General features: G+C 24.5%; 2 protein-coding genes across 2 annotated transcripts; one reads left to right on the top strand and one right to left on the bottom strand.

Moving 5' to 3' along the window:
- Positions 1–2,414: 2,414 nt before the first annotated feature.
- On the bottom strand, positions 2,415–7,168 carry PmUG01_10033400 (MORN repeat protein, putative; the record flags this gene model as incomplete). The annotated part of the gene is made up of 2 exons (XM_029005528.1): positions 2,415–6,693; positions 7,119–7,168. The coding sequence occupies 2 exons, from the start codon at positions 7,166–7,168 to the stop codon at positions 2,415–2,417; spliced, it is 4,329 nt and encodes a 1,442-aa protein (XP_028862108.1).
- Positions 7,169–10,502: 3,334 nt separating this feature from the next.
- PmUG01_10033300 (conserved Plasmodium protein, unknown function) lies at positions 10,503–12,395 on the top strand (the record flags this gene model as incomplete). Its single annotated transcript, XM_029005527.1, has 1 exon — positions 10,503–12,395. One exon carries the CDS (start codon positions 10,503–10,505, stop codon positions 12,393–12,395), a length of 1,893 nt encoding a protein of 630 aa, XP_028862107.1.
- Between the last annotated feature and the right edge of the window lie 4,616 nt (positions 12,396–17,011).

The following is a 17,011-nucleotide window of genomic DNA, read 5'->3' as shown; positions in this document are numbered from 1 at the left end:
TTAGCAAAATGATTTCTGTTAAATTTATAGTGAAAAAAAATTTCCGTGTTAGCTACAAAATGGTTGAACCTGCCTCCCCCGATTCTCAAAAAAAAAAAAAAAAAACGTATATTATATAAACTACTTCGAATTAAATAATTTTTTTTGTTGCACATTAGAAAATAAATAAAAATTATGTTTATTATATAATAATTTATATAGAGGAAATTTCAATATATTTTTATTTTATATATTACTATATACTTTGCTTTTATGTTTTTATTTCCATGGTATACATAATACATGCTTACCATATATATAATATAATAAATAATAAAATTTAATTTTAAAGAAATTAAAACAAAGAGTTTAAAAGAACACTATATTTCATGTACTACTGTTATGTTGCTTTCCATTTATTTGCGATTTTGTCAGAATTATGAGTAACTATATATAAATATAAAAAAAATTTTGATTAAATTAAACAGAACTCATAGATAGCAAGTTATTCTTGTTTTGAACTTTTTTTTTTTTTGTCTTTATATTATTTTTTCTTGTTATATTTATATATTTCTTCACTAGTATTATAGTAAGTACATATAATTAATTTTTATATATTTTATACCTGAAAGTGTTAAAATATATACAGCTTTTATATTGTATAAAAAAATAAAATTAAATAAAACATAAATGATTGTTTTCCAAGTAAGTTTAGCATAAATATTTATACATATATAACGATTATACACAATACTGCACTTCAACATTTCTGTTAAGGCCTTTTTTTTTTTTATTTTTATGTTTGAAAAAAACTTAAATTTCATATTTGATGTTAATAAATATGGAGAACTAAATATTTTTTTTTTTGAAAAACCAAGAATAAACAACGATAATATTATGTTATGCATGTGAGAAATGGTAATTATACTAAAATATAAAAAGGAGAGTGTATAGGACCAATGAAACAATTCTGCAAATTATTAAATAAATTCTATGAAAAAGATGAAAAGCAAAAATGTAGGTATGAAAAAAAAATAATACACAAGAAAACACATATAATGGAAAGATAAACATATAATCTAAGTATTAACTACTAATAATAATTCATAAATAATAAAAATAGTAGATGCTATGGATTTCACAGTTATTGCGCATTCTGGCTAGCTTGCTATGTTTACAAATATATATATATATATATATATATGTAACCGTTTATATAGATGACTTTATATGAAATTTGCAAAATTGCAAAAGTGATACAATGCTAAAATATGGACCACGTTCGTGGAAATGTGCCTCCATATATTATATTTCTTCATTGTGTAAAAGCATTCTTCATTTTTGCGTTACGTATATGCATTTGTATGAATTTTACATTTTAATGTGTTGTTATCAAAAAATTATTATTTATAATATTGGTTATTTTTATTATGATACATAATCCATAAATCGTTAATATACATTCGGAATGAACTAATATGTATTATAGCATGAAGGAATTGCAATTAATAGACTTTATTCCGTTTTAGAATAAAAAAAATGAAAAATGAAGAAAACATGTAAAGAAAAAATATGTAGAAAAACTGTAAAAATTAAAAAAAAGCAACGCTAAAAAAATTTAATAAAATTTAAGTAATTTAATAAAAAATTCACACAAACATCAGAGTGGACCAGTTAAACATATTCGCTTCATCATTTTGTATATTAGCTTTACGAGTATTAAATTGTATTTTCATATTTTATTTTTATATAGAGCACATTGTTAAAATGGTGCATGAATTATTCTTCCTTAAAAAAATATATATAATCTTTTCATATATATATATTTATATAAACAAATTAATACTGCAGGTGTGCATATTTTTAACTTATTATTTTCTAGTATAACTGACATGCCCTAATTTTCCAGCTTTACGGCAAATTTGATTCATTAGGGTAACAATAAATATATCAGTTGTAGTACCATTTAAGGAGAAAATTACGTATATAGCTAAAAACAAAAAAAAATATTGAAGATCTATATGTAAAAATCATTTTACAATATTTTGAAAATTTTATTTCGTTTTATTTTAATTTTTTTTTTTTATTTTATAATCTTTACAATATATGTATGTAGTGTTAATTTTTATTTAAAAAAGTAATTTTTTTAATTAACCGTAAAGGAGCCATGAGAATATTTTTTTTTTTTTTAAAAAAAAAAAACAGTGGAATAACAACAGTTATTACAGACGAAACTGAAAAAATTCTTTTTTTAATTATTGCTTCCATAATTATGTTCACACTACTGTTTTATCATTACTGTGTGTATTATTTACTGGAGCAATTTTGTAACAAGTATATGTGTCCCCCTGCGGTATTATAGGGGGCTAATTTTGAATGTAAGATTGTATACATTTATATATATATACGTATGAATACATACGAGACATACGCATCTACAGGTAGTTACACAAAGTAGAGGATAAAAAATTTCTATAATCAAAAAAGGGTTGATTTATTATAAAATGATTTCCATATTCTTTTACAACATCGGAAGTTTCTTTTTTCGGTTTATACTTACTTAACTGTTCATGTAAAATTTTTTGTTTTTCAATTAACTTGTCATAATTAAAATGAACATAGTATATATTATCCCCTTCATATAAAATACCATAACCATGTTTCATACCTCTATACCAGTATCCTTCATATCTATTTACATTATCATAAACGGATATACCATAGCCGTGTTTCATACCTAAGCAAAATTTTCCATCATAATTTTCTTTTTTTTTTTTATTATGTATTATACATATCCCTTCTCTATGTGGGATGAGGAACAAGTTTTTCTGTTGTAAATATTCAACAACTTCTTTATTATTTTTTAATTTTCTTTCCGTATTATACATCCAACTTCTGTCTAATATTTCGAAAAATTTCTTCATCAATTTTTTTTCTTTTGTTTTCATAATTGTTTCAAGTTTTTTTTTTAACATGGTTTTTTTGATAAATTTAGCATGTTGCGCGATACTTTTCTCATCAGAAGGGGGATGATGATGATAATGTTTCCCTTGAATTTGTTTACCTTCTGTTAAAATTGGAATGGTATCTTCTGTTCTTTTCGCATTTTTTCCTTTTAAAATATTGCAACTGCTGAAGGAGGGGGCACTATCGCTCCTGCTACTACTACTATTATTATTATTACTATTACTGCAAACGTTAGCAGTCGTATCAGCACTGATAATGGTATTAACATCGTCTTTGTGGGTTGTGTCCACTTTTCCATCCATCAGGGAATCGTCATCATTCTGGGGGCTAAGGGTTTCATCAATATTAAGCTTGTCTTGATTCTTAATAAAGGCAATTTTATTTGCAATTAATTTTTTCACTTCAAACATATTTCTGTTTATATTTTCAGATATAGTATCATCAATATTTAAGCTACGACATTTAGATCTTCCTCCATAATTGGATGACAAGATGTAAATTTTTCCTATATATTTATCTTTGTTAGGAAATAGTACATTAAAATTTTTTTTCAATACAGGCTTATCATTATTCCATTTGCCCTCAATACAAAAAATTTCATTAGACGTAGAATTATTATTTATGGTTAAAAAGCCATTTCCATTTTTTTTACCTTGAAGAAAATAACCTTCAAAAACTGTCGAACTGTTGTATGATAAAAAACCATAACCATGTGGTAGAAAATCTTTAATTTCTCCTGTATAGATAAGTCCATTTTGATATAAAATTTTCCCTTTACCAATTAAATTACTATTTTTAAATATACCAATATATGTATTTTTATTAAATATAAGTTTTCCATTTCCATTAAAAGAACCATTTAAAAATTCACCTTCATATTGATTTAATAAATTATCTACATATAATCCATTACCATTAAATAAATTATTTTTAAAATTACCAAAATATTTAAATTTATTATTATATAATAAATGACCTGAACCATTTATTTGATCATTTTCCCATTCTCCATGAAATGTTATGTCATATATATTATATACAAATTTTCCTAATCCTTGTTTACATTTTTTCAAAATACAATATGTACCTTCATATATATACCCCTTTAAGGATATTAATAATATGTCCTTTAAATTTTTATCTATTTCCTCTTTTTTATTATTATTATTTTTTTTTCTCTTTTTTTCAATTATTAACAAATCATCGACAAATTTATAATCTTCCATATACTTTTTATCAAATAACACATTGTTCTGTTCAGCTATTTTTAAAAATTTATTTATTTTGCAGTCCTTTTCAATAAAAAAATTATAATTTTTCGTTTCTTGCCATATGGAAAGAAACGACATATTATAGTTACTTTCATATTCTTCCTTTTTCTCTTTTATTCCTTCTTCAAAATTTTCTTTACTTGATAAAAAAAAATCTTTAAAATAATTATGAAAATGATTTCTTAAATCAGTAATATATTTTTCTTCTACTTGGTCTTTCTTTATTTCGCTTTGGTCATTGTCACTATATTTTATGTTCTTAAGTTTATTCTCACTTATTTCTGGGCAAAGATAAGACTCGCTCTTTCTCAGCGTTACAGATTTAGTGTTTATGATATTCACCTCATCTTCATCGTCAATATATTCGTATTCCTGTTCTTCGCGTCCTATTCGTGTTGAGATGGTGGAGTAGCACTCTGAACTGTTATCACTGCTTCCGGTTCTGCTGCCAATTCTGCTTCCACTTATGCCTCTATTTTTTAGTGCATTTCCTTGCAGTATATTTCTATCCCTCGGACAGGCGCCCTCACCTACACCTATCCCTTCACCCCCCATAGCATCATCAGACATACTCGTCTTGTTATCACAGTTCCCCTCGTTAAATGCACAGTGATAATCATTCCCTTTGCATATATCACTTCCGTTTCTAGCATTAATAACACTACAGTTAGTGGTGCCATTTTTGTCTACGTCCATAAGTAAAGACTTGTCACCTTTTTTGGCGAAAAAATTTGAAAAGGTCGGCGTATCCTGTTCAACAGGAAGTGGATTCAAAATATTGCCCACATTTTTCCCATTTATTAGGCTATGATTTTGTTTGATATTTTCAAAAAATAAAGAAGAGAAATTAAAAAAATATGTAAAAAACGAATGAATTTTTTTTAAATAATTATTTTCATATCTTGTTAATGTTAATGCGTCTATTAAATTTTTATTTTTTATAACTAATTCATCTGTATCGATATCATAAAAAAGGTCCAAATCATTTTTAACAAAATTGTACACATCGCTTTCTATATTAGTTGATATCAAATAATTTTTTTCAAAAGCATACTCATTAAACAGTTCAAGGTTATTTATATGTAATAATAAGATATATTTTTCGTGAAATAATATTAATGGCAACTTTAATTTTTCCCATTTTTCAAAATTGCGTTCATAATTTTTTATATTAAAACCGAAATTAATAATATCAGGAATGAAGGATAAGAACAATAGCAACATCTTACATCCTTTTCCTTTTTTTGAGCATAACATAGCAATTTTTTTTTCTAACAATACGGCTTTTAAAAATATTAAAATGTTTTTTATTTTCATATTGTTTAATTCCTCAATGTCTTTACCTAAATTTACGTAATAATCATTAAATGAGATTTTATCAAATATTGTGCTGTGCGTTCCAAAGGTGTCAATGAATTGTTCTAATACTTTATAATTTCTTTCTATAATCTTTTTTTTCTTCTTGCTTTCTGTTTTATCTTTTCTGTTTTCTCTTATTTTGGTATTCTCATAAGCAGTGATTGCAGTTTTATTGTTTACAGTTATTTCGGTTTTACCGTTTGCAAATATTTCACTTTTATCTTTTTTGTTTTCAATCATTGTGATTATCTCTATTTCCTTTTCTGCTATTTTAGTTTTATCTTTCCCGCTCGGTCTTATCTGAGTTTTTTCCATTTCCTCTTCCATTATTTCATTGTTTTCCTTTTTGCTATCCTTTTTTTCCATTATATAGGATTGCATAACAGTGAGAAAATGTTTGTATATAAAATCAAAATATGGCACTTGACTTATTATCATAATTTCTTTACATTTATTATCTTCCAAATAATTTAATGCTATTATGTAGTACCTATTACCACTAAGTCCGTAAAGAATATTATATTCGTTATTATTGCTTATAGATTTATTGTTCGAAAAATTACATAAAAAATTTTTAGTATTCACTTCTTTAAATAAATACATCCTCTCTAAAATTAACATTTTTACATCTTCCTTCCAGTCACCTTTATATCTGTACCACACATTAAATGGTGTTATCATTCTTTTATTATTTTTTTTTATTTTATTTTTGTTTTGTTTCGATTTAAATAAAATTTCCCCTTCATTTATATCATGAATGTTGGGATGTATAAATTCAATTTGTATATTTTCTTTTTTTGATAAAATTACTACACAACATACATATGGCCCGCATGTAGAAGGGTCAAATAATGTTTTTGTTTTTCGACCTTTGGCATCTTCATATGTATTATTATTACAATTATCATCTACTAAGTTAGTCTTATAACCATCGTAATTTAAAAATTCTTTTTTCTCTTCTTCCTCCTCAATTTCACTATTTTTTACAAAAAATGATGATATATCATCTGCCTTAAATTTTATATTTTCTACATCTTCTTGAAATATCTCTTCAATTTCATTCCCAATTTCGTAAATTGTGCCCCCTGTTATTTCATTTTTGTTGTTGTCACTTGGTCTAAGAGTTGGAGAAGAAAAAAAATAAAAAAAAACAAGAGGGTTAAAAAAGATATATATATGTATATGCATATATATTCATTTGGAAAAGTCTCTTTTCATCTTTTTGAGTGCGTAAAAAAAAAAATATAAAAAAACCACCTTTACTCATATTTAACGTATTTATATCGTTATACAACATGCCATCATTTTATAAAATTATAGGTGTGTAATAAAGAGCATACATCTTTCTTCGCGTTACTAAGTATGCTTAATATGTTTTATCTAAAATGTGCTAATGCAATTACTACGAGAAAAAAATAAAAATAGGGCTTCACATCTGCTTACGAACATACATATATATGTATACATACATAAATATATATGTTTATATGTATGTGTGTGCATACACCGAATGAAGCCTAATATAGGAGAGAACAATTTTACCTTTTATTTTTTGGCAAGAAAATGTGTAAACTATCCCTTAATTTCTTCATAAATCGCTTAAACTTAAAGGAAAAGAAAAATTAATTATATTTAGTATTCATTTCTAACCTAAAACAATTAAAAATTTAAAAATGCATACCAAAAAAAAAAAGAAAGTTGCGAAAAAAAAAAAAATTAAAATAAAAAAAATTAATTTTTTTTAAAACGAAGAATATAAAATCTTAGAGGACTTCCCAATTTTTGACATTAACATGTGGAACTTATTATTTTATCATATTCTTACTCTTATTTTATTTGTATTTTTATTTTTATTTTTATTTTTTATTTTGTATTTTTTTATTTTTCTGTTCATTTTGGGTTAAAAGAACAAAGACCACGAAAACAAATATATTGTTCTTGTATTCGAATTAATATTAAAAAAAAAAGAAATATATAATTAAAACTAGGCAAAAAAAAAAAAAAAAAAAAAAAAATTGTACATTTTTAAAAATGAGCAAATCCTTTTTAGCAAGAGTTATTTTCCTAAAATGGATGAGTAATATATTTGTAGTCATTTATTTATTACAAAAATTAAATTCGAATGTTAGCCTTTTTTTTTCTTTTCCTCCCCTCCTGTTTGATTGTATTAAACATAATATACTATTTTTTTTATAATCCTTTTTATATAAGGGTATTTTTCAGGGTCTTATGCACACATATATTCATACATAAATATACATATATATATATATATATATATACATATGCATAGTCATATATTTAAACACGCTCGAACTTACTCAGAATATATCTACATGCACTTCTGTTTACCTACATATTTGACACTCTTGCAATTTCAGACGGTTGTGCTCATACAAGCATATTTTGAACAGAAAAAAAAAACTGCTAAAGTTCCCCATAGTATATGAAGATGCACACATTCCATACAAGGAAATACAGTTTAAAAAAAAAAAAAGGAAAAAAGAAAAACATAGCTTTCGTACTTGTGTGCGCAAAAAGCATTGACAGATTTTAATTTCTATCAAGTATATGGCAAAATATTTAGTCATCGATGTGTCATCATTTACCTTAACACTTAAAATTGCGCTTTTTCAAAAAATAAGATGTAACGTTTAGCAAACAGTGCTTAGTTTGTTCGCCTCTTTGTCTTTTCGCTGTTTGTCCGTTTTGCTATTGTACTATTATACTACTGTACAATTGTACAGCTGTGCCTATTTTATTTATTTTTTTTTTTTTCATGGTTTAAAAGGAAAATTCTTTTTATTTACACCTGATCGGAACACATTTGCTTAATTGCAATGATATATGAGAAAAAACAAAGTTATAAATTATTATAAAATAAAAAAGAAAAGAAAAGAAATATCACAAGAGCCATAAGAGAATATCACCTTTAGCTAAAGAATTCTCAAAATTTGCCTGTTATGTAAAATATATGTTGTATTGACCTTATAATATTTTAACAAATGATAGCAAAACAGACATAAACCTTTAAAAGTAGTATGTAATACAAGGCAATACAATGTTATGTATCTCAAAAAAATATATTTGTATTTTGCCGAAAACATGAAGCTGTCTTTTTTTATAATTTTTTTGAACAATGGATATAAAAGAACACAAAGATAGTAGCTAAATCACTAACGTGATGAGAGAGAAAAAAAAAGAAAAAAACAAAATTTTGAGGAAAAAAAGAAGCCTGAGACTGAATTGAAAATTTGCGTTTGGAGGAACATGTATATAAAATGCTGTGAAAAATGAACGCAATCTTTTATTTAATAAATACGAATATATGTGTAAACGTATGCATGTATACATGTGCACGTGTGTAGGTATGGAAAATATAAAATGCTAAAAAAGAGAAAAAGGGACTTTTTAAAACATCAGTTTTTTTTTTTTTTATTGAGATATTTACATGCATGCAGTTGATTTTTTCCAGTACAGTTGTAAAACTTTAGAGAAAAACAGCACACTGATGATCTCACTCATATGCAAAAAAATTACTTTCTTTGTATTTGTTTGTTTTGACTTAAATGAAATACATTATTTCATATTAAACTTCAATTATTTTTTAGTAAAAGTATAAATCATTCCCAAAAATACACTTGTGTTTTTTTTACAATTTTTATTTTGCTAACATTCTGCGCACACAGAAGTGATAATTGAAAATTTCGATTTTCTTAAACTATACTTTGTTAATTAAAAATTTGTTCTTCCTAATTTTGCTAAACATTATTTTGTCTCATTTGGTCGCATTTTGTTTTATTTTACTACATTTTGTTCCATTTTGTTGAATTTTATTTCATTTTGTTGAATTATATTTCATTTTGATGCATTTTGTTTCATTTTATTTTATTTTGTTTTGTTTCAGAATTATATTGTGTTTTTTTCTTATTTTTTTTATGTCGTTAAGTAAAAAAATAAACACACTTAAACATGAATAAGTGTCCCACATTTTAAAATACATACACATGTAACTCAAAATTATTATATAGAAGGAAAAATTTAGATTAAAAAAAACATACAACGTTTTTGAAACGCCAATTTTTTTACTCTTAACAAAAAAAAAAAAAAAAAAAAAAAAAAAGAGATAAAAAGACAAGCTTTTCTTTTTTTTTTCTTTTTTTGTCTTTATTTTTCTTTATTTTTCTTTATTTTTCCTTATCATCTATATTTTTTTAAGTTTTTATATTTCTGCCTGTTATTGTCTTTTTTACATTTTTATTTATTGCTGACTTGGTTGTAACACATTTGAGCATGTTTTTTTTTTTTTTTTATTAGCCATTAAAAAGGAACATAAGATTTCATGTTGTTCTTTCTTATGATTTAATTTTTTTTTTTAATTTATTTTTTTATTTTTGTTGTTATTTTTGTCATTATCGTTGTCGTTGTTTATTGTTAGAACAATTTGTGCATTTTCCTTATATTAATGATATAAAAAAAAAACAGCGGTTTGTTTTTTGGGAGTTGATTCGGCACAATACTCTCAAAACGGAGACAAAAAGTTGGAGTATAGAACAATCACTAAAAAAAAAAAAAAAAAAAAAGTGGAAAAATACAGCATAAAATACAGTTCTCCTATACAGAACAAGCATAGAACAAGACGTAGGGGAAAACGCAATCCTTTATTTTACGTTTTTCCCCAATTTGTATAAACACGTAACACGGAAATTGTTTTTTTTTTTTTTTAAAAAAAAAAGAGAAAAGAAAAATAAGGAGTTAAACTGATAATTTTTTTTTTTTTTTTTTTTTTTTGCTTAATAATATTGAAAGTACATTTTTAATTGAGCACAAATTGTTACAACCGCTTTTTAATTTTGTAACATTCTATATGTCATAGGCATATGCACATATAAACACAAACATACATATAAAAACAAAAGAAGAGATATGAATATTTTAAATGTCGGATGCTGTTTCTTAATTTTGTTTCTTTTATTACTAGAAAAAGAATTTTATAACAATATTTTGGTGTTCTTCCCCAGTTACCATCTGTATGAGAAAAATGAAAAAAGTGTAGGATGCTTTATTTTGAATGATGAAAAAAGCTATTTTAATAATAAAAAAAAGATAGACATATTAAGAAGACACAGAAAATTAAAAGAAGATACGCACACTCACAAAATAAATACAGATAAATGGAATTATAATAAGAACACATCAGAAGGGTATTTATTGGACGAAAACAATGATGATTTAAATCCTAAGGAGAAAAAATATAAAAAAGAAAAAGAAAATTATAGTTATGAAAGGGAGGAAAAAAGGGACCAAGGAAAGGATGATAATATAGATCATAATAACAAAAAATGTCATTATATAAAAAAAGAGGAAGCATCAGAAGAAGAAAAAAAAATATATGATTTAATGGATGAAGAGTTGAAAAGAAATGAAGAAGAATCGAGAGAACAGAAAAGAGACAGGGAAATACACGAAAATGTAAAAAAAAGGAGAGAACAAAAGAAAGAGGAAGAGGAGAAAGAGGAGGAAAACATAAACAAACTGATAAAAGAAGAAACGGGGGAAAAAGCAGGAGGAGAAGAAGAAGTAGAAAGGAAAAAGGAAAACACAAATGAGAAGGTAAATGAAAACAAAAATGAGCAGATAAATGAGAACAATAATAGCATATTAACATGCTCTAACAAGCTAAACTATTTAGAGTTAACACCGAGTAGAGGGCAAGACAACCATTTGTTCAGCACAGATAACCATGATTGCAAATCAAATATTGTTAATAATATACAAATGATTGATGAGAAAAATGAAAAATTACACAATTTGAATGATAATCGTGAGGAAGTAAGAAGTGGGGTAGGAAATATATCGCATATAGAGAGTGAAAAAAAAGAAAACAAAAATAATGATAAAGGTTTACTTTTCATAGAAGGATATACTCAACATAAGGACCAAACTTTAATTATTGAAAAAAATAAGGGAAACAAAATGGCATTTATATCACCAACTAATGGGGACGAAAAAAGCCCTTCTGACGTATCCCAAAACGGAATTGAAATGCAAAAAGAAGAGGAAGGGAGGATTGGCACTACCCGTAACAGCGGAAATAGAGGTAGTAGCACTGGAAGTAGCAACTATAGCACAGTCAGTTTTTCCAACTTGCAAATATACGACAAGATGCCTGAGAATATTAGTAACAGTTATAAAATAAGAAATGTGCATAGGCATATTCATCGTCCCATATACCATGCGGAAATTAATTCCAGTTTAAAAAATAATTACTCTTTCATTTTTTTATTTTTAAATACAAATGACAAAGTACGTATGGTTCCAATGAATTTTCTTGTACAACATTCGATTGTAAATTTAACGGATGAACAATATGATAAGTTGAAGGGTGAAAAAAGTGTAAGTATATATGACAATAACAACCCAGTTAAGTATCAATACGAAACATTTGAAATAAAAGAGGATGAAGCGAATGCATTCAAAGACAATTACAATGATGGTAATAATAATAATAATGGGGGAAAAAATAATAAAGAAAATGAAAGTGATTCAAACAAAGAGTCAGAAGCATCAACAGAAGAAAACAACAAAAATGCAGAGTCAAAATGGTCTTTTGATGGTACACTTGTAACATATTCAATTATCATATTATTAGTAGTCATATTACTTTCGTTAACTTTTATAGTTTATTATTATGATCTTATAAACAAAGTTAAAAGATTACAGAAAAAAAGAAAGAATAACAAATCGCTCACTATAGAAAATGATAAGTCCTCAGATATGTACATGGACAGCTCCTACGGAGAAAGCACGCACGTTTGAATTGGATGAAGTTGGAGTAGACGAAATAGTGGATGGAAAGAAATAATATTAAAAAATTCCCATTCTGCAAATTTGTTACATATATGTACGAATTGAAAATATGCAGGAATTTACATTTCGACGTTGCTGTAACTCTATTTGAGTTCTTCACACGTTTTCTATATTTTTTTTTTGTTTCTTTATTTGTACACACTATGTTTGTTTCACATTTTTGATATATAACATTTATATTTACATTCACAAATATATTCATACTTATGCTTTTTTTTTTTTTTTTTTTTTTTTTTTAAAATGTATTTATTCTTATTACTAGTGCGATAACGCATGATATAACAAAATAACAAAATAAAAAATTAAATGCTTATTTGCTAATATTACATACACCTACTTTAAAAATACATAAAAATGCAACAACTGGATGCACATTCAATGTTAAAGGAAATGACCAATTGCTTTATCATTTTACCATTTCGCAATTTTGCCTTTTTGCATTTTTTCCATTTCCTTTTATTTATTTTTTTTTTCGTTATGTTATTTTTTATTACATTTTGTTTTTCCATAGTACGAATATGAACACCATGTGCTGGCTTATTTGTACATGTATTGTCTTACCCTACTTTGTGATTTGCATATTTATATTTCACTTGTTTTGGAAAAACATTTTATTAAAAAAAAAAAAACAAAAAAAAATTTCCTTACAAGAAAACAAAAAAAATTTCATTTGAATTAATAACAAAAGGAGAATGCTCATTATTGGACGTACTTTTACGATTCTCCATATTTAACGATTAAAACGAAAATAAACAAAGGCAAAAAAAGAAAAAAAAAAAAAAAAAAAGTAAAAGAGGCATAACAACACATTTTATTTTTATGTAAAAACGTAGGCACATTTCGGGAAAATACTCACATGGAGCAAATTATTTCGCAGCCTTTTAAGTAGGGGAGCTAGAAAGAATTTCCTTTTTCTTTTTTTTTGTCATTTTATTATTTTTTAATTATCATATTTTTTGTTATTTTTTTGCCTTTTTTTTGTTGGTGTTTTGTATAATTCATTATCAGATTAGTAATAACTATATACACATTTTTGGTTAAAAAAGAAAAAAAGGAAAAAAAAGCAATATTTATGTTCATGCCAATTTGTTAGTATATATTAAATTTCTCCTGGTTAAAACATTTTTAAATGTGTATATATCAAGACATTTTTACGAACAAATTAAGTTTGACTATTTATTTTAATATGGAAAAGGTTTTTTTTGGTTTCCTAAGTTAAACAAACTTAAAATATTTATTCTTTGTAATTTTATGTATGGTGCACACTTTTTTGTCTTAAGGATTTTTCATTAAATGTAGGTCGTAAAGGAAAAGCAAACATGTATACAAATAATACACACTACTCGCATTTTGTACATATAGCATTAAAAAATAAGTAATGCTATGAAAACAATTTCGGCATATTTCCCATAGTAATGACTACATTTATAACAAAAGAAATTTCTTCATTTTGGTATACGTATTATTCTAGTCTAAGCGATTTTTTTTTTTTTTTCTTTTCTCTTATTTTTTCGGTATTATTTATTTTAAAAAAAAATTTTCCATTTTAAGGGGTACAATTGTGTATACAGCAAAATATTTTTAAGAAATGATATATTTTAATATTTGCTTAGAAAAAAAAGAAATATGATGTTAAAAGGAAAAAAAAATTTTGCTTTCGACGTAGGATTTTTCTCCGTACACTCAAAATATATAACAAAAAAATATGACTTCAACTCATGTTTATACATGTAAATATATAGCTTATATGTAACAATAAAAATAAAAATAAATGCATTAAAAAAAAAAAAAAAGTTTGCTATGTACGTAATTTTCTCTTTTAAAAAAGGCAATCTTTGCAGCGATTTGAAAATAATTCCCTTTTGCCACCATATGATACGACTTACAGGAGTTTATTCGTACATATATATACATACAATATGTGCATGTATATATATACATACAAGTTAAATTACTTAGCACGCTACCTAACTTATTCGCGACAATTATAAGCGCAATTTACGATATGTGAAAAAGCGTAAAAATTGTAAAACAGAATAAAAAAGCTCAGATATTGCAAATTATATATACATGTACGTATATGTGCACATACACGTATATATATACGTATATATAAATATATATTTATATATATTATATATATATATAAAGTGCGCTCACATAGTGCCTTTTTTCTCCTACACAAACTTGGGAGACATAAGTAAATAAATTATAGTAGTAGTATGGTCGTTCCTTAAAGGCGAAATTCAAAGCGATTAAATGCTAATGCAGTTTGAAGGTAAAAAACGGTTCAGTAGTTCTGCTTTAGTTTATGCACGTAAATATACATGAGCATATACATATATATGCTGATGTATACTTTTTTGCTTTATTGCAAACATTCATAATAATCTTCGTTATTGCTTAGAAATTGGAGCATCAACTTGAAAAAAGAAAGAACAAAATATAATAGAAGAAAAAAGAAATTTATTTATGCAAATATTTTGCTTCTTATTTGCTATATTTCTATTATTTTACTGCACGCAGGATAAGCTTCCCATTCTAAAATTATATATACATTTGCTTATACATGTATTTAGTATATATGCATACATGTACATGCAAATGCATTCAACGGAGTAAATTCACTGGTGGAATAACTGGTGTACAAATTCTTGCTTTCTCTTATAATTATCGTTCTTTAAATATTGTTTCAACTCTCTGGTTTTTTAGTCTTTTTTTTTTTTTTTTTTTGCTATTCTGTTTTACTTTTTTTGCCTTTTATACCCTTTTTGTTTTTCTTTAAATATATTATAACTTGTAAAAAAAATTATTTTAATATTATTAAAAAAAAAAAAATTTTTAAATATGATTTCCTTTACCTAACTGGTAACCATAATGTTATTATTATATATATGTATATAAGTACATACAGTATAATTGTATTTTTTAAAAATATAGGAAATGCATAAGTACTATAATTATATATAAGTATTTATATATATATATGTATGTGCGCATATATATATATATTGTAATTGTATGCAACTTACTAAAAAATCATTTATATATATTTTATATTATTATTTTAATATTTAATTTTAAAAAGTAAATATTAAAAAAAAAAAAAAATAGGATTATATAAAATAATAATGTTCTATCTACTTAAGAGATAAGGAGACCTAAATCTTGTTTCAACAAGAGCCTTTATATGAAAAAAAGAGTTCATAACTTTTACTTTTATATTAACTGCATATGTAAATATGTATAAACATATATGTATATATTTATAAAGAAATGAAAAAGCATTTATAATATAAAATAATACTAATAAAAAGTGTTACTACTATATTATACTTGTTTTGTTTCTTTTAAAAGAGATATGCTAAACGATGATATCCGAGTGTTTAAGTGTAACTTCGTATTATCTAACAGTACGTTTATACATTATTATGTATGTATAAGGTATTCTTATATATATGTATATATATGTATATGTTTATATATGTATATGTTTATATATGTATATGTTTATATATGTATATGTTTATATATGTATATGTTTATATATGTATATGTTTATATATGTATATTTTTATATATAGTATTGTACGTATCATTGCTTTAGTAATTGCTTACACGTTGATATCTTTGTAATATATTTTTTTAACTACTATTTTTTAGCTTAATGAAAAGTAAGGTAAATGTAATTTTTGAGTTCTTTCTTGTTTCGTGTATCAGCCTATACATTTATATACTTATATACATAAAAGTGTATGCATATATATATATTAAGTATAAATGTATATAAGCATACAAATGAAACACATATATAAAATGTATATATTATGATCATATATAAGTGTAAGTACTACGTATTTATATAACAGGTACACAATTATTCTATCCCCCAACTGTTCAAAAGGAAAAAAAAAAAATTATTACATAAATAATTTTAATATTAAGATTTTCCCTTTTTTTTTTTAAACTTTGTTTTTCTTAAATAACATGAATGTGATATGAGAAAAAAAAAGAAAAAGAAAAAGAAGGAAAGGAAAAGAAAAAAAACAAGAATAAAAAAAAAATTTACTTGATGTAGATTTTGTGTGAGTTTATTTTGAATTTTTCATGTGATATATACATGTATATATATGTGATTGATTTTTTTCCAACTGTTATTAATTTTAAACAAAGCTTTTTGTGAATATTTACTGTTATGTATATACGTTTGTATATATATATATATATATATATATATATATATATATGTGTATATATTATGTAAATATACATATATGTATGTGTATGTATACATATTTGAGTTCATGCGAAAGTATCTTCATCCTCTATATTTTTTCAACCTTTTTTCCTTGATTTATAGTACAATGCTACTGAACACATATTTTGTTTTTTAACTGATTTCTATTGATTTTTGTTAATTAAGTATTTACACATTTTGTAAATAATTTTTTTTACATTTTTGTTTAAAAGAGTATATTTACATCATATATATAAATATATATATATGTATGCATTATGTGTATATGCGTATGTATATGTGTATGTATATATGTAAGCATATGTGT

The sequence above is a fragment of the Plasmodium malariae genome, assembly GCF_900090045.1.
Source record: "Plasmodium malariae genome assembly, chromosome: 10".
Classification (NCBI taxonomy): domain Eukaryota; phylum Apicomplexa; class Aconoidasida; order Haemosporida; family Plasmodiidae; genus Plasmodium; species Plasmodium malariae.
The sequence above is the reverse complement of the archived record's forward strand: the minus strand, read 5'-3'. Positions and strand labels throughout refer to the sequence as shown.